Raw genomic sequence first — 17,935 nt, 5'->3', positions numbered from 1 at the left:
AACTGAATTTTCTAGAAGTGTGAATTCTGTGGTATATGATTTATATCTCAGTAAAGCTGTCATTTTAAACATGAATTTAAAAAACAATCCAATTAGAAAATGGGCAAAAGGCACCAAGAGACATATTACCAAAGAAGGTGTGTGGGTAACTAGCAAGCACAGTAAAAGATCTCACACACCATTAGCCATTAGAAAAATGCACATTCAATTCACAATGAGACAACAACACACACCTGGTTAAGTGGCAAAAATAAGAAATAGTGGGGGGAAAAAACCCCACTGGATGAGATGCAGAAAAATAGGATCACTCATACCTTGCCAGTAGGAATGAAAAATAGGACAGTCACTCTGGAAAATAATTTGGCACTTCCTTTCAAAACTAAAAATGGATTTACCATACAATCCAGTGATAGCACTCTGGGGCATCTATCCCACAGAAATGAAAACTTATTTTCACATGGAAACTAGTCCTTGAGTGTTCATAGTAGCTTTGTTTGTGACAAAGACCAGAAACCATTTAAACATCTCTCAGCATGTGAATGGTTAAATACACTGTGATCCATCCATACCATGGTTTATGACTCAGCAATTCTAAGGAATGAACCACTAATATACACAGTAACTTGGATGAACCTCAAATTATGCCAAGTGAGAAAAAAACCCACCAACCTCAGAAAGATACATAAGTACTGCATGTTTCCATTTATGTAACATTCATGAAATGACATAATTATAGAAATGGAGAAGGATTGGTGATTTCCAGGGGTTAGAGATGGTGGGGAGAGAGGGTAGGTGTGACAAGAAAGGGGTAATACACAGGAGCCTTGTGGTGATGGTACTTAGATGTCTTGATTGTGGTGTAGTCACGTGAACCACACATGTAATGAAATTACACACAGCGATGGGTATATGCACACACCAATACATGTATAACTGGTGTACTTTGCATAAGCTCTATGGATTGTAACAATGTTCATATCCTGGTTTTGATACTGTTTGTATGCAAGATGTTAACATTGGGGAAGTCCGGGTGAAGGGTTCACAGGACCTCTCTGCATATTTTTTGACAACTTCCTACAAATTTGTAATTATTTTCCAAATGAAAGTTTTTAAAAGGCTGAATTTGTCCTCATCCAAAATGTGCTCCTCTTCCTGAATTCTCCCATTTCACATTCACAGAAGCAAAAGCTAGACGCAAAGGCATCCACCCATACTCCTCATCCTTCCCTCTCAACATCAAATAATAATAATGACGATAGTGACAATGAAAATAATAAAACGTTTATTGAGTGCTTCTTCTCTACCCTTCTACTTACAGCATGCAGGCTGAATTTATTCCTCACATCAACTCTATTACCTTTAAAATCATCCCATTTTAAAGATAAGGAAACGAAGGGTCCAGGGGCTAATAACGATGGCCAAGGTAATACAGGAAGCTAAGAAGACAGGCCTCTCACCCTGGAGGTCTGACTCTTGCCCATGAGCTGTGGAATCACCGAATTCAACGTCCACCCCCTCAATGCCGACCAGTGTCTTAGTTCAAGATTTCATGATCCTCTGCCTAGACCAAGAATCAGTACAGGAGCCTGCTGACTGGTCTCCTACCCCAGACTCAAGAGGAAGGAAGCAATCATACCATATATCCTTGGATGGTAAACCACCCCAAACAGAAGACAATCCTCCAGTTTCTCATGCAAAGAGGTCTTAAAGTATTTTTGCCAACTTGCATAGTTAAATGTTCAGTGCTATGGGTGAAATAACCAAGCTCTATTTATAGGGATCCAATACAATATGTATTTACAATGGCATATTACATAAAACACATGAATTTGGACGTACTGCTATCCTCACCCACTTTCTGAAACAATTCCATTTAAATGCTTCACAGACATCTTTAACATCAACCTTGATCTCAGCTTTCCAAAGTATATTATCTCAATTTCTTACTTGAAAAATAGTGCTTTTGAACCCACGTATGATGCTGTCCTTGAAGAGCTAAAAGGACTCATTCATACAACATCAAGAAAATTTAGGTTTTTTACATTTGTTCTGGAGGTCAGTGGTTCTCAACGCTGAAGGAGAATTAAAAATCATACCGTATTTTAAAAAGACAAGGAAAGGTCAAAAAAATCATACTGTATTATAAACTTCAAAGCTGCTAAAAGACTAGATTTTATCGTTCTCAACACAAAAAGGAAATGATAGTTACATGGTGTGATAAAGGTGTTTACTAATGCTCCTGTAGTAATAATATTGTAATATATTCATGTATCAAACCAACATGTTATAGACATCAAGCTTACACAATGTTATACGCCAACTATATCTCAACTTTTTTAATTGGGGGAATTACCTGGAGAGCTTTAAAAACTACCAAGGCTCACATAGTGAGTTTACTGGCCTGGAGTGGACACGGGGTGTGGCATTATTTCAAGTTCCTCTCGTGATTCCAAGTGCAGCCTGGACTGAGAACCACTTGTTTACAGGCACAGAAATCTCCACAAGGTAATTCTGTGGTTCTCAGTATTCTTTATACACAAGTGTCACCTGGAAAGTTTTGTAAAAATCCTGAAGCCCCCACGCCACTCCCCACTCCCCCAGAAAACTCTAATTTAGTTAGGCCCCGGGGCATTCTTACATTTCAAAAACACCTCAGAGGGATCTCATCTGCAGCCAGAGTTGAGAACCTTCAACACTGCCACTTAAGAGTATTGCTTTATAAGTGAGGTTCAAAAGACTGTTTTACCCACCATCCAATACTTATAACGGTAAAGTCACATCTCCCTCCCACCTAAGCCCCTGCCCCACTGACCCCATGACTACAAAACTGTGTGGAATGGCTTTGCTTTCTTCTGTTTCCTGTGTATCAGGTGACCTCTATAAGCATCCAAAGATAGCACTGATGGAGAACGCTTTAACCTAATTTGGCTTCCCCAAATAGTGCCTGGTTGTCCTAAATAAAGGAATTGAAAGAGTGTCCCTTTAAGGTGAGAGATTTTGTGAGAAATCAAATACAAAGCAATTCTCCTTTTATCTGAAAGATAGATGGGGAAGATGTCACTTTATTTTTGCACATATTATTAACAACTCCTTCCTCAAATGTTTACTATATGTAGGCACCATGCTAAATGTCTTATATCTACCTGATCTCACTTAATCCTAAAAGTGTATCTAAGGGGCGCCTGGGTGGCTCAGTTGGTTAAGCGACTGCCTTCGGCTCAGGTCATGATCCCAGAGTCCTGGGATCGAGTCCCACATCAGGCTCCCAGCTCAGCGGGCAGCCTGCTTCTCCCTCTGACCATCTCCCCTCTCATGCTGTTTCTCTCTCTCTCAAATAAATAAATAAATAAAATCTTTAAAAAAAAAAGTGTATCTAGGACATGTAATCAGCATTATTTCCATTTTGCAGAGTTGAAAACCGAGAGGTGAAGTCCATTTGCCCAAAGTTAGTACCCAGCAAGTGCACAGAGACAGAAGGTAGACCCAGATCTTTTATGTCCAGCGCTGTTCTGCCCCCTTCTGGCCCAGCAGTCCTCGAGATGCTTCCATAGGGGGCACCAGGACTTCTGTTCCGGTGCCCAGATGGGACACCACGGCAGAAAGCATGGCCTCGTGGACAGAGGGAAGGGCCACTGGAGAGAGGATCCACAGTTATCTCCCCTCCTCCCTGACGTTGTGGTCCAGCCAAACCCCTCCGCCCCCAACATTCCCTGGTTCCCTGGCTCTGTGACATCACAGCCTCCTCTCTGCTCTGCCGGCTTCAGGTGAGTAAGCCTCAAAGGTTAGACCTGAGAGCAGGAGGGGGTATTTTTCTGTACTTAAAGGGACAGTGTGTCCACCACTCCTGGACACCTTTGCTATAGGAAGCAGACGCCACCCCTAACTTGCCTTGACCCCACCGTTTCGGTCTCTGGGCCCCAGTCTCCCCACTTGTGCTGAATGAGCCCTAAGGGCTCCTCCAGCTCCAGAAGCCTTCCTGTTGGACCTTGCTGCGTCTTTCTTGGTCTGGTCCAAGTGCTGTGGGTCACTGGACACCTGAGGCTCGCAGCCCAAAGGGCATAACCCAAGGGCCCTTTTCTTTGGCTCCTGTCACCATCTAGAGGCGGGTACCTGGAGTGCAAGCAACATCGCACCCTCCCCCCGCCCAGCCAGCATCATCAACTCGACATCATCATCAACATCAGCATTTACGTTTACGGAGCTTTTACAATGTACCAGGCAGGTGTGCTAAGCACTTTCCATCACTAGTTAATTCTCGCAACCACCTTCTAGGGTAGACACTATTATCGTCATCCCCATTTTACAGATTTAAAAACTGAGCCTTAAAGGAAGTAAAATTCTTATAAATTTCATAGCTTAATAAGTAGTAGATCCTTAAGAATTATCCCCCAAAGAATGTGCCTGTAACTGTTACACCACCTCCCTTGAGAGTCTTTCTATTTCTGAAGAGGACTCAAAAGTCCAACACTCTTTGCTACCAAGACTCAAAGGAGAAAGTGTTTGCGCTCCCCCTCTTTTTCTCATGAAATTGCTGGCTGGAGTAAAGGTATGGAAAACATTGGATAGATTCAGACAAACCTACATTTAAACCCCTGCTGCACTGCTAATATGTAACGATCTCCAGGCTATTTGTATCTATGAGCTGCCATAGAGAAAGAAACCTTTTATGACAAAGTCAAAGCTAAGGGCTGACATACAAGGGGTTCCGGAAGATGTTGAGTTGATGAGAGGTGGCATTTCAGAGGCAGGAAGTGCTGCGGAATGGTCGACCAGCAGCTGGGAAAGGGTACATACCGCTGTGTATCTCTTACTTTCAGGAGAACGGTCACTAAGGCAAAGTTTCATTAATAGACGAGTTTAAAACGGGTTCTGGAGATTAGCTGTTAACCGTGGTTAGAGCCATCGGTCTTTACTTAGGAGAGTGGGAACTTCTTTTTTATTCTCAGCCTCCCCCTTTTGGTCCTCCCTCAACCAAAGCTGTGGGAGAGACCCTCAGGGGTTGCACAGGTGTTCAACCACTGTTGTCGAAATAGTTTTATACGGTACATTTCCTATTTTTCTTCTCAAGTCCACTTTTTTGAATTATGTGTAGGTGGGTTATTCAAATCTTCTGGCCTTTTCCATCCTGCTGCTCTTAAACATTTTTCCCCCTCATTGAAGTTCAACAATTAAGTGAAGTGATTGGTACAGATGCGATGGTCAATAAGAGTGAGAATAACTAACAAAATCCTGAGTTTAATACAACCACTTTCTGCCATTCTGAAATTTGGGGTGATTCTAAATCTTTGCCCTCAACTCCACTGTTACCCAGGGTTTGAATTCAACCTCTCTGGACCCACCTCCTGGTACAGGAGTTTTAGGGGGATATTGTGCGATGTTGATTGTTCTTTTCTACAGAAATGAAGGGAGTTTATTTAGGCAGTCATGGGAAGGAATAGAAAGAGTGTAAGTGGGTGGTAACGATAAAGCTGGGTGGAAAGAGAAAAAGAGATGTAAAGAAAGTAGGTTTCAGAAGGTTTGAGTAGGAGTACTTTTTTTTTTTCTTTCGGAGGCCAGAACATGCCAATCAAAGAAGCTCTCGCTACTGAATATTTGGTGTTTTTGTCTTCTCTTTTTTCTAGAGTCCCTCTGAAGTCTCTTACTTTTGACATTAAATGTTTGCCATAATGACCATAATTCCAAGTCATCTGGTGAAACGTTTCCATTTATTAATATGATCACACACATGAAGGGACACGTAGTAAGAGTGTACATATGAAGCAAGAGTTTCTCCAGGAAGAGGCAGCAACTTTAATGTAGATGAGACCATGACAAACAGAAGAGGGTACACCACAGTTGACCACAGTTATGCGTGGTGTCTTGAATTCCGTGGCCTAAGAGAGCCTAAACGAGGCCATCTGATCAATAACCTGGAAATCACTCACTCCAGAATATGGGCTAAGGAAAGGCACCTTTCATTAAGTCAACGAGACAGAACAGGTGCTCATGAAGGTTTGGAGGGACCCAAGGCAGAGTTTCAGCAATTACCCTTATACACATTGATCAGCACCTAACAGACCTCCCACCGATAGTCCTCAGGGCTGACCTGTGGTAAGAGCTTGTCAGACCTATGCTTCCACTCCTTCCTTAGGAAACACTTCCTTCTACATTCAACATATGCGAGGCAATCTGGAACAAAGCAAAATCCCATGAGGTAGGAATTTACATGAGGGAAATTGAAACTCAAGCAAGCAACAGAATAAGCATATTAATGGCAAGCAATTTGCTAAATGGTGCATCTCCAAAATGAAAGAACTCGTTGCCTTATATAAATTTCCATCTGTTTATAAATCCTAAGAAGATACGATAAGTTCATTAGAGAGCTCAAGGAAATACGTCAGAGCTCAAATCACGTCCAAAAACTTATTTGGCAAAAAATCCCAAAGACTGTTGGAGATGGGGGCTCACTGGACCCACGGAGGACCCCTTGGGTCCAAGGATCCCGCAAAATGGGGACATTCATATGTGTCTAGTCTGCTGAATGTATCTAGCCACAGCATAGAAATTTTGCTATTATCGAAGAGCGTATGTGCCGGAAGTTAAAGATTTTGTATTAATATAAGAGGTCATGGGTAAAAGAAGCAAAGAGATCAGTTAGGAGGCTATTGTTCTAATTCAGGCAAGAGATAATGGTGGCTGGGACCAGGGGAGAGCAATAGAGAAAATGAGAAGCAAGTGCCCATGAGTGAGGCAGCTCAAATAGTGAATTGGGTCTTGTGAGGGACATCAGCCAATACCATGATAAGAATTTCCTAAAAGGGGGTCTTGGGAGTGAGAACAGGACGTACCCAGAGACAAAGAAGTTTGGGACTAAAAGTTTTATAATTCTGGACCATCAGAACCAGAAAGATCTTTGAAGACACCATCTAGCCTAACTTCCTCTTATTATTGATGAGGCTCCTGAGACACAGAGATCCACATGGACACTTACCCCCAGCCAGTCAGCAAGTTGGTGGCAGAACCAGGACCTAAACTCACAAGACTATGCTTCGTTGCCGTGTTCCCCTGGGACCCGGACCAGCTGGAATATTTTGGAACTAACAAATCACATGAAGGGAAGGGAAAGGGAATGGAATGACCATTGGGCATTTATTGGGTGCCAAGCACCACAGCGGTGACTTTTCATATACGTTTAACCCTTTATTTCTACAAATAGGCACTTCTTTCCCACTTTCCTCATGAAAAGAGTGACGTTCAAGAAAGTTAAGGCATCTACCCAAGAATATGCGCCTAGAAATGGGGCAGAGCATATTTGTACGCATTTTGGCATGAGCCGGGATTTTGCGGTCAGGGGATTCCATCTATAGTGTGAGCACAGGTAAAGGACTAGCGTTTTTTATCCATAGTCTTATGTTTACTTAGGAAACAGTCCTGCTCAGGGAACTGGGCTCAAAGTCAAGATCAGCTGATTCAACAAGGCGCCCCTGCAGGCAAAGCTGGCAAAATAAAGGTTTCAACTCCTCTCCATGGGTAAGAAAATCCTGTATAAAATGGGAAAAAATAATTTTAAGAGAGGGCAACCTAGACAGAAGGGCCTGGGTCTGCTGGCCATGGGGAGCTATGAAAGATTTGGGAGCGGGGAAGGCTATTCTATCTTGGGAGAGGCTGACCCTGTATGACGCCCATCACGGTGAATTTCCAATGGCCCCCATTCCTTTACCTCCTCCAGCAGCCCACCAAAGCCTGGCCTCGAAGATCTTCTGTTTATGCTGCAGAGACTGTGAAGAGCCCTGTGCCATGGATGACTCCAAGGTCCCCAGTCAAACCCAAGAGCCTCAGCCATCGACCTGCAGTAGGTACCAGACAAGAACACCCCGCCTGGCCTCTCTTGACCTCATTGTGTTCATCCCTCTTCTGCCAAGATACCCTTAGATTTCCTTCAGCTTTTGAGTGGTAATTCCAACCTAACATCAGGTGGGGGCTTCTAACCCAAACCGGTAAACAATAGGCAGGGAGACCAGTGAGGTGGCTGGCACGGTCCCCTTAGGCAAGATGGAGCAGTTCAACAGCAGGAGAAAAACTCCCATGGCAGATTTTGCCAGAAATCCACCATGAGGGTTTTTCAAATCTCCCCCCAGAAATAATTTCACAATAAAAACCCAGAGCCTTAAGAACGTCAATCCCTTTTTCCAAGATAATAACCATGATAGTGACTGAGCCCCTGTTACATGCAAGGCACTGTCTAGGCATTAGGGACCCGCTGTGATCAGGTGAGTCCCCCAGTGTTTCAGAGCGGACACAGGAGCACAGCGATATGATTTGATCCCTACAATAACTCTAAGAAGGGGACATGATTACCCAAAATGGATGTGTCATTTTGCAGCTCTGAAAACAGGCATGGGAGGGGAGCGATTTGCTGCAGTTACACATCTAGTAAAGGACAGAGCTATTTGTTACAGGACACAGCTCAGTCTGTTGCTATACTTTTAAGAATTTAGAAGTCTATATAAAAACAAAGTCTGATATACAACCACATTCACCGTAACAGTATTTATGCAGTGAAAACAATCTAATGCCCCCCCAAAAAGAAATATTGGTTAAATGACTCTTGAATTATCTGCAAAATAGAATATTATACAACCATTATTTCTTAAAATTTAGTGACCTGAGAAACATGTTTCTGATATATCATATATGAAAAAAAGTAGAATGTATACATGATATATAGGGTATAATGGGCCCTGTAAAAATATGCATAAGAAAAGATGGGGACTGTGATCACATCTGAAGGGATGGGTGTTTGGGGCATTTCTATTTCTACTTCATACTCTTCAATATTTCGCAGCTTTTCTGTAATGGATATGCACTCACATTTATAAGCAGAGAAAAAGGTAAACTTTATGTTTCGGAAAAAACATATGTATTTTGAACCCAGCATGTGCGTATGAGCGGGAACACTCAGAAGACTGGAGGAGGGAGACCCAGGTGGTCCCCACCCCATAATAACCACCACCAGCCTGCATGCAACACACCTTCACTTCTGTCACCTCTCCTGAGCCTCCCCACCTGACGGTGTGGAATTATCACTACCAGGCTTGCAGAAGGAGGAGGTGGCCAGCAAGAATTCCACTGTAGATGCTAACGAAGCCTCCCGCTTACCTTTGGGACAACCTCTGATCCACCCAGAAAAGAGAGCCTCCTCCACCAGCAACAATGAGTATGAAGGTGAGTCCCGAACTGGGGTCCCCATACTGACCAGGAACCCCCGTTTTCCAGATGACTAAAGCCCCCTGATATGTGAGCTAAGCCAAATGGGGTGACAGGAGAGACAGGACCACTCCCACCAGGAAGCTACAGTCATATTCTAGAACACATGGGAGCAATTCCAGGAGGCTGAGACCTGCCTGCATGACCTCCCGAGCTAGGAATTACATGAGGAGCAGCAGGTCTGGGAGCAAAGGACACACATCCAGGCTTCTCTGCTAAGCTCATGTCTGCACTGGCCACTACAGGGTAAGTCCCAGGAAGACAGCTGTGTTCCCCCAAACCCAGCCAGGTGTGTGGCAAGTCAACAATGCCAGAAGATGCTTGTGGACTAGAGTGTAGTTCAGCTGGGGGCAAAACGCCTCAGGGGCATGAACGAAGGATGGAAGCCCAGTCCAGGAAGAAGAAAGGTCACCACACGACTGCGTACAGACACCACCTGGGTGACCTGGCTTAGCTCACTGAGCACCCTGGAGGCCGGCTGCTGACAGCTAAGGACCAGCTCAGCCCAGACATCTCAGAATTCTCAAAACAGCTACACCCTCCTTGCAAACAGAATCTCACACAAAGTCCAATTGCAATAAAAGACCAGAGGTGTCCTGCTGGACTTGAATCGCGGGTAGGGCCTGGGAGCCCCAAGAGCTCCGCCCCTCCCTCCCTCATGCCTCCCAACCCCCACAGGCCTCCGTGGAACACAGTTTAAAAACCCACCTCCCATTGTATAGAGAAGACTGAGGCCCACAGGGCGAAGGGACTTTCCAAAAGCCCACCGGGAGGTAAGGTTAGTATTAGAACCAGGATGGGCCCATTTCTCTCACTTTCCAGGCCACTGCTCTTTGCAAGTCACCTGATCATCACTGAATACACCAATGAAGTACAAACACAGAACCTATTGATGTGTGTCCCTGTCACAAAGAACTTCTGAGTCCTGGCCTGGGGTCCACGTGGCTCACCCAGTATTCCAGAATCTGATGGTAATCAGGGCTGGAGGTGACCAGAATGGTCCATCCAAGCCCAATGCAAAGGTTCCTCCCAGCGTCATCATTTCTTCCTTTCTTCTTTTAGAACTGAACACACATGTGTGCCCAAGAGGCTTTTACAAGAGCAACCTAAACCGCTACTCTCAGGATCACTGTCCATTCCAGCCGTGCCACACTGGGAGACCCTGAGCATTCTAGTCCACAGCTCCCAGGCAGGCCTCCAGGACTGCACGCTGCTGGAGGGGCTCCAGGAGGAAGGGGGTGGTGAGCAGGGGCCATGAAGACAGATTCAGAAACTCCCGCAGAGGAGGAGAAGACGTCTGAGCCACCTCTGTGCCACCAGCAAGAATCCCTTCAGCTCCTGAAAAAGCCACTGTGGGGGGAGCTGCCTCCAATTAAAGCCCTTGGTGATATCACAGGACTGTGTCTCCTCTTCCCCTCCCCCCCCCCCCCCCAGGGAGTAGCTCTTCCAAATGCCTTACTGCTTCTAAATACATTGTCACGTCTAAGCTAAAACAAAAAATTTAAGCCTATGGATAGCTTTTTTTGGTCTTGAAATCATCTTTTTTTTTTTTAAGATTTTATTTATTTGTTAGAGAGAAAGATAGCAGGAGCAGAGGGGCAGAGGGAGAAGCAGACTCCCTACTGAGCAGGGAGCCCGATTAGGGACGGGGGTGGGGGGCTCGATCCCAGGACCCTGGGATCATGACCTGAGCTGAAGGCAAACACTTAACCCACTGAGCCACCCAGGCACCCCCATTTTGAAATCATCTTGAATTTACTGAAAAGTTACAATAGGACAAAGAACTCTTATTTACCTTTCACCCAGATTCCACAATTCTTTACATCTCCCCCACTTGCTCTATCCTGTCTTTTCTCTCTTCCTGTTAGTTTTTTTGAACCACGTGAAAGCGAGTGGTGCACATCAGATCCCATTACTCCTGAATACTTCAGGGTGCATTTCCTAGAAACCACGATAATATTCTCTTACATAACTTCAGGACAGTTCTTGAAAACATGAAATTCAACACTGATATACTATTATCATCAATTGCCCCCCCCCTCCGCCCAAACATCTTCCAGCTGCTTTGTTGCCCCGTGCAGGATTGAATCCAACATCATGAGTCCCATGCCGTCGTCATGTCCCCTCAGTGTTTTCTACTCTGGAACAATTCTGTCCTCCATGAGCTTCACATTTCTGAAGCATACAGGCATGACTGTCTTCTAAGGCGTCCTCCCAGTTTGTGTTTATCTTAAGATGCCAGTTTTGCATGTTTGGCAGGAAGACCACAGAAGTACATTGTATCCTCCCCATATCAAGCGACACATGGTGGAGGTAGGTCCTGCCATGGGTGACATTAACTAGATCCCTTGCTTAAGGTGGCTTTTGCGGCCAGGCTTCTCCACTGCAAATGACTATCTTTCCCTTTGGAATGAATGAGTCATTTGGGGAGAGACTCTGTCAATATCCCATTGCTCATCAAACTTTCCCTCACTAGTTTAAGTGTCTAGAACCCACGCCCCACCCCCCATCCCCAAGAAGAAGCTGGGCATGCTAGCATACTATTCTAAGAAGGATAAGAGATGCATGGGGCAGAATCACCGAGCTGATCTGATGGGCATGGTGGAGAGCATGGCCTCGTGGACAGAGGGAAGGGCCACTGGAGAGAGGATCCACGGTCCTCCCCCACCCCTCCCTGACGCTGTGGTCCAGTCAAACCCCTCTGCCCCCAACATTCCCTGGTTCCCTGGCTCTGTGACATCACAGCCTCCTCTCTGCTCTGCCGGCTTCAGGTGAGTAAGCCTCAAAGGTTAGACCTGAGAGCAGGAGGGGGTATTTTTCTGTGCTTAAAGGGACAGTGTGTCCACCACTCCTGGACACCTTTGCTATAGGAAGCAGACGCCACCCCTAACTTGCCTTGACCCCACCGTTTCGGTCTCTGGGCCCCAGTCTCCCCACTTGTGCCGAATGAGCCCTAAGGGCTCCTCCAGCTCCAGAAGGCTTCCTGTTGGACCTTGCTGCGTCTTTCTTGGTCTGGTCCAAGTGCTGTGGGTCACTGGACACCTGAGGCTCACAGCCCAAAGGGCATAACCCAAGGGCCCTTTTCTTTGGCTCCTGTCGCCATCTAGAGGCGGGTACCGGGAGTGCAAGCAACATCGCACCCTCCCCCCGCCCAAGCGAGCATCTCTCCTACATCACCCTCGGCCCTGTGATTAAACACTTACCACGTGCCAGACACTGGGCCAAGCACTTCACATCTTTACACCACCCAATCCTCATGCAACATTCTGGGGTAGGTTTTACCATCCCCATTTTACAAATAGGAAAGCTGAGGTTCAGGGAGGTTAAATTGCTCTAAATGACACAGCAAGGTGCAGCAAGAATTACATCCCCAAGTTATCTCAGTAATAAAATGTACGCTCTTAACTGCAACACTGCTCTGCCAAGCTTCAGGGAGGCCTTTCTGTTTAAAAGCCACCTGCTGTCAACTCTCCGGAGAGAAGAAGACGTTTCTGAACTTCTCTCTGCCCCTGGAAGTGCCAAGGTGAGGCCCTGGACAGCAGAGGCTCGGGTAACAGACAAAACTATGTTAAAATCCCAGCTGCTCCTCTTGGCTGTGAGACCTGAGAGGCACCTTTGTGGGGCTCAGTTCCACCATCTGAAAAGTTAAATGAGCTCAGAGATGTCAAAGGCCTGCCCAAGAAGCTCAGTGAAGGACAGTGTCCTGAACACTGTGGCTCTTTCTCTTGCCCTGTTAACATCCAAGACTGAAGTCACCGGGGACAATGAGGTAAGTACAGAGTCAGGATGTTTCTATCCATTTCTATGAGCAGGGAGTAAAAGGTCTGTTAGTGGAAGGGAGAGTAGGGATAATAGTGTGTATACTGTCCTACAATCAGAGAGGGCTTGTGTGTTGACTCGGGTCCCACTGGGAGGGTACCTACTCTGTGCAAAGCCCTGTGCTCAGCGCTGGGGTCCAAAGGGGAATTGGATGCATCCCTGCCTCCTAGAGAGCGGGAATCTCTCGCTCATGTTCACTGCCATATCCCTCACCTAGTGCCTGGCACCTCAATAAATACATGCGGAACAAATTTTTAGAACCACAGATTGGAGTCTGGAGTCTCACAACTAAGCAGGCAGTGGAAATAGTGTCCATTCAACAAATAGCTATTGAGCACCTGCTATAGCGTTATGCAAAGACAGGCAATGGCCATGACCCAGGAAAGCCTGGGGGTCTGTGGGAGCTCAGGAGAGGCCCCTAATTCCTCGCGGGTAGAAGAGATGGCTTCCAGGAGGGAGCAGCCCCTGAGCTGAGTCTCCAGTGGGAGGGGTGAGGGAGGTGGGGGGAAGGGCGTGGGCAAAGGCACAGTAGTGACACGCTGCGAGCAAGTTTGGGGCGCTGCCGGCAGCTCCTATGGCCGGAGGGCGAGGGGCGAGGCTGGGAGGGAATGAGGCTGGCAGAGTCGGCAGGGCCAGAGCACCAAGTAGTTCCAAGTAGTAGAACAGGGGAGCCCCTGAGGGCTCGAGGCAGAGGATGACGATGGGATTGGCGCTGGAGGCAGACCGGCTTGCAGGTGAGCCAGGGGCCAGCGGGGGAAGCTGTGGTCATGGGGGTCCCAGCGAGGGCAGGGGGTGGAGGGTAGCAGGCAATGGAGGAGATATTTATGAGGTAGGATCACAATGCCTTAACGAATGACTGAATGTGGAAGGAAGGGGAGGCAGGGGCCAGGAGGAGGGGGGTCCCCTTCTCTGACTCCAGACACAACGTGAGTAGTGGGACCTGATCCCAGAATAGGGTACATGGGAGGAACAAAAATAGTTTTGGGGGGGGGGATAGGGGAATAAATAGGGAAAAATTAAATAGGGGAGATAGGCCTAACTAGAGGGAGAAGGCCTCACGAGAAAAGGTGATGTTTACACCAAGCCATGGAGGAGGAGAGGGATGAGTTCCAGGGATCTCCAGGGAAGAGCATCCCAGGCCGAAGGTGCAGCTGGGACAGAGGGGACGGGAGGGTGGGAGGAGACAGCAAGGGAGGGGAGGGTGAAGGTAGTGCTGAGATTATAGATTTTTTACAGGGGAGGCCCAGAGAAGGACTTCGGCTTTGATCCTACATGATACGGCACGGGGAGACTCTTGAGCTGAGGTGTGACATGTCGTGACTGATATCCTAAGAGGATTTTGCCTTGTTAACACTAATGAAGACCAGGGCAGAAGAAGCAGGGAGACCAGTCAGGAGGCCATTGCAATGACCCACGTGAGACAGGGTGGTGGCTGGGAGAGGTGGGAAGCCAGTGCCCAAGGGGGAGGCCCTGGAGTGAACCAAAATGTGCAGGGAGTGAATACAGCCGCCATGATGAAAACTCCCCGGAGTGGGGCTTTGGCCACAGGGAAAGGGAAATGAGAACAGGCGAGGACCAGAGGCCGAGAAGAGAGAAAGAAGTTTGGGAATAAGACAAGGACTTAACGACCTTGGGTCATCAGAGCTTGGAAGTATCCTTGGAGAAATGGTGCAGCCGACCCCTGCCTGTTTAATGGGAGCCTAGGCCCAGAGACCGACGTGGATAAGCCCAAAGCCACACAGCAAATTAGTGGCAGAGCCAGGACTTGAACCGGCAAGGCTGAGCTGTGTTACCAGCTGATGTGCTGATTCAACAAGGTACCCCTACAGGTAGACTGGCAGAGTAAAGGCTCCAAGTCCTTCCCACAGGTAAGACAACTGTGGACAGAAGAGGAAGGCCTGGTCAGACGTAGGCCCACATAGGTAGGCCTGGACATGCTGGCCACAGGGAGCTACAGGAGGTATGGGAGGGGAAGGGGCATGATACCTTGGGAGAGGCTGGCCCTGTGTGACCCAGTGCTTAAATAACAATGGGCTTCTGGGATTGGGGCTGCAGAGCCAGATGCCCCAATGCCCTTCCCTTTCCTCTTCCCACAGCCCACCAAGACATGGCGTCAAAGATCTTCTGTTGTTGCTGCCAGGCCGGCGAGGGGTCCTCTACCACGGTCTCACGTAGTCCCAGGATGTCCCAGCAGCATCAGCCGCGGTCCTTCAGTAGGTCCTGGAGTGGATGTGTGGTAGCTGGCAAGAACGCTGGGGTTCCCTCTCTGGGCTTTGGTCTCCCCAGCCACCCCCTGCTGGGACACATCAGATTTCTTTCAGTCTCTTGGGGGTGTGGGACTAGTTACCCAAGCCCGTAATAGTGTAGCCTAATGATAATTTATTAGATATGAGATATTAGTTAAGATCACTGGTGTCAGTCCTGCATACAGGTTAAATTCTGCCTCAGCCCCTTCCTGAACTTGAGCATGTCACTGAACCTCTCTCTCTGAGCTTCAGCATCCTTCTTTACAAACTGGGGATGATGATAGTACGTTACCTACCTTTCAGGTTGTTGGGAGGATGAGATGAGGCAACCTACAGACGTACCTAGAACATGGCCCCACGTGGAGAAGGCACTCAGCAGGCGCTAACTGTGTGTTCTGGACAGGACCAGCGAAGCTATGCTGATGTAACGAGTAAACTACAAAGTCTCGCTTGCTTAACCCAGTTTGGGGTGTTTTTAGCTTAAGCGAGCAGACCTTTTTTTTTTAAGCCATCAAGAACATGAGCAGTCCCCACGGGGGCTGTGACTAAGACTGTTTATCCATGTGTAATTCAAAGCCTTTACCGAGGATCAACATTTTCCTTCACTCTTTCAGATCTGAACACAGATTCTCGCAAGAATGGTTTCCAAAAGAGATACGCACACCACCCCGCCAACAACTGGATACCGAAAGGATGCACTCTTGGGAGGCCCTGAGCATTCTAGTCGGCAGCGTCCATGCTGTGTGGCTGCCCGAGCAGCTCCTCCGGGAGGAAGGGGGCGGTGAGCAGGAGGCTATGAAGATGGATTCAGAAACTCCCCTGGAGGAGGAGAAGACGTCTGAGCCACCCCTGTGCCACCAGCAAGTCACTCCAGCCACTGCGGGAGGGGTGGCATCCCATTAAAGTCTCTGGTTGCATCACAGGACTGTGTCCCTCCTCCTTTCCCTTCCCTTGGCCCTGCTTCTTTTTTTTTTTAAAGATTTTATTTATTTATTTATTTATTTATTAGAGCGCGAGCGAGAGAGAAACAGCATGAGAGGGGGGAGGGTCAGAGGGAGAAGCAGACTCCCTGCCGAGCAGGGAGCCCGATGTGGGACTCGATCCCGGGACTCCAGGACCATGACCTGAGCCGAAGGCAGTCGCTTAACCAACTGAGCCACCCAGGCACCCCTTCGGCCCTGCTTCTGAGATTCCTTTGAATGTGGAGCAATTAGAACCTGGCATCTCTTGTAAAGAAATGTGGTTTAATCATTCTCAAACACTCTCAGCCACTCCTAGCCAGCCTAACGAGGAAGTGCTTCGGAGAGGCCGGTGAGTGTAACAGGTGGCTCTAAGTGGGGCTATAATAAACATCTAGAGCTTGAGGGCACAATTCTCATCTGCTGGGAGACTCCATTTGGGGCTCAGGGCCATCATGAACAGTGGGGCGGGTTGCAATGGACCAGCAGCCCTAGGGTAACGCAACACACCGCCGGTGTTTGCGAAACAAAGCACGTGCAAACCTGAGTCCTACGCCGGAGACCCCACGTGGCTCCACCTTTAGCCAGTGAACCAGGCATGGGAGCCTATCACCTCAACATAATAGGACAATTTGGGGGGAGCAAAAGAATGGGAAGCATGCGGCAACCAACACGGGGCTTTGGGGAAGGCTTCCTGGAAGAGACAGTTGCTTGAGTTTTCTGGGTGTTGAAAGGGAACTCACCAGGCAAGCCGGAGGGGGGTGGTATTCCCGAAGGGGGAGCGAAATCAACGAAGTTGGAAGACAGAGGCACAACGTGAAGGTAGCAAACTTGAGCCAGGGTGTGGTGGGAGGTGAGCGGGGCAGAGGATCGTTAAAAGCTCCAGATCCTGGGAAGGAGGTTGGACCCTCCCCTGAAGGTGATGGGGGCACCACAGATGAGTTTCAGGCAACAAAATGACATAGCCCTATTTCTGATTTTTGCAATACAACGCGGAGAGTTGTTAAGACAGCTTCTCCTACCAGCTCTCCCTGTGCCGGCTCCCACCTCAGAAAAGAGAGAAAGAAAGGAAAATGATGTCTTATGCCATAGCACTGTCGACTAAAACTCACACCTACAACGGAAAGCCCATCCTGGCTGCAATTTAAAGGATGTGTAAATTCTGGTATGTCGCTGATTCTCCTAAGTGCTTTATAAATATCCACTCACCTAGCATAAAACCCAACAAGGTTAGTGTGATTAGGACACTGGTTTTACAGAGCAGGAAAAAAGCAGTGGCAGAGCTGAACCTTGAACCCAGGAAGCCTGATTCCGGAGTTGACGCTCTTAACCAACCAGTTATGCTGCCCTTCACAATGACGGGAGAGTGACATCCAGTTATTGCTCTTGGCTCCCAAATGGACTGTTCATTGCCTGCACTTCAAACAGGGAGCTGGGCCCTTGAAATCTTTTTCCTTTGGCAACTGGTACAATGTTAAGCTTTGTCAGTAGGAGGCGCTGGAGACACTGGAGGAAGAAGGGCTTTCCCTCCTGGTTTCGGTGCGCTCATCTTAGCAGGCTCCTGCAGTCCACCCAGTTCCTCCAATCATCTGGTTTTGGCAGTGCACACGGCTTCCCAAGCACCCTGTACATGCTGTGCAGAAGCTTCTCCAACATCAGGTTCCT

The 17,935-nt window shown here is 47.6% G+C and overlaps 2 protein-coding genes across 3 annotated transcripts in view; one reads left to right on the top strand and one right to left on the bottom strand.

The window, feature by feature from the left end:
• TMEM268 (transmembrane protein 268) overlaps window positions 1–17,935 on the bottom strand; it is a 97,793-nt gene that overhangs the window by 48,043 nt on the left and 31,815 nt on the right. Inside the window, exon 9 of one of the 2 annotated variants that reach the window (XM_045882997.3) lies at window positions 15,379–17,933. The exons of the other annotated variant lie outside the window; for it this stretch is intronic. Within the exon in view, the coding sequence (XP_045738953.1) occupies window positions 17,856–17,933 (78 nt within the window). The 3' untranslated portion in view covers window positions 15,379–17,855. Of the gene's footprint in view, window positions 1–15,378; window positions 17,934–17,935 lie in introns of those variants that run through there. 2 annotated transcript variants of the gene reach the window in all.
• On the top strand, window positions 1,415–10,568 carry TEX48 (testis expressed 48). The gene is made up of 6 exons (XM_045881868.2): window positions 1,415–1,423; window positions 3,685–3,764; window positions 4,101–4,222; window positions 7,709–7,831; window positions 9,073–9,204; window positions 10,309–10,568. The coding sequence occupies exons 1-6, from the start codon at window positions 1,415–1,417 to the stop codon at window positions 10,410–10,412; spliced, it is 570 nt and encodes a 189-aa protein (XP_045737824.2). The 3' UTR covers window positions 10,413–10,568.

Source organism: Mirounga angustirostris, unplaced genomic scaffold, assembly GCF_029215605.1.
Source record: "Mirounga angustirostris isolate CCGP_5_RB_7025 unplaced genomic scaffold, mMirAng1.0.hap1 SCAF_15, whole genome shotgun sequence".
Classification (NCBI taxonomy): Eukaryota; Metazoa; Chordata; class Mammalia; order Carnivora; family Phocidae; genus Mirounga; species Mirounga angustirostris.
The sequence above is the reverse complement of the archived record's forward strand: the minus strand, read 5'-3'. Positions and strand labels throughout refer to the sequence as shown.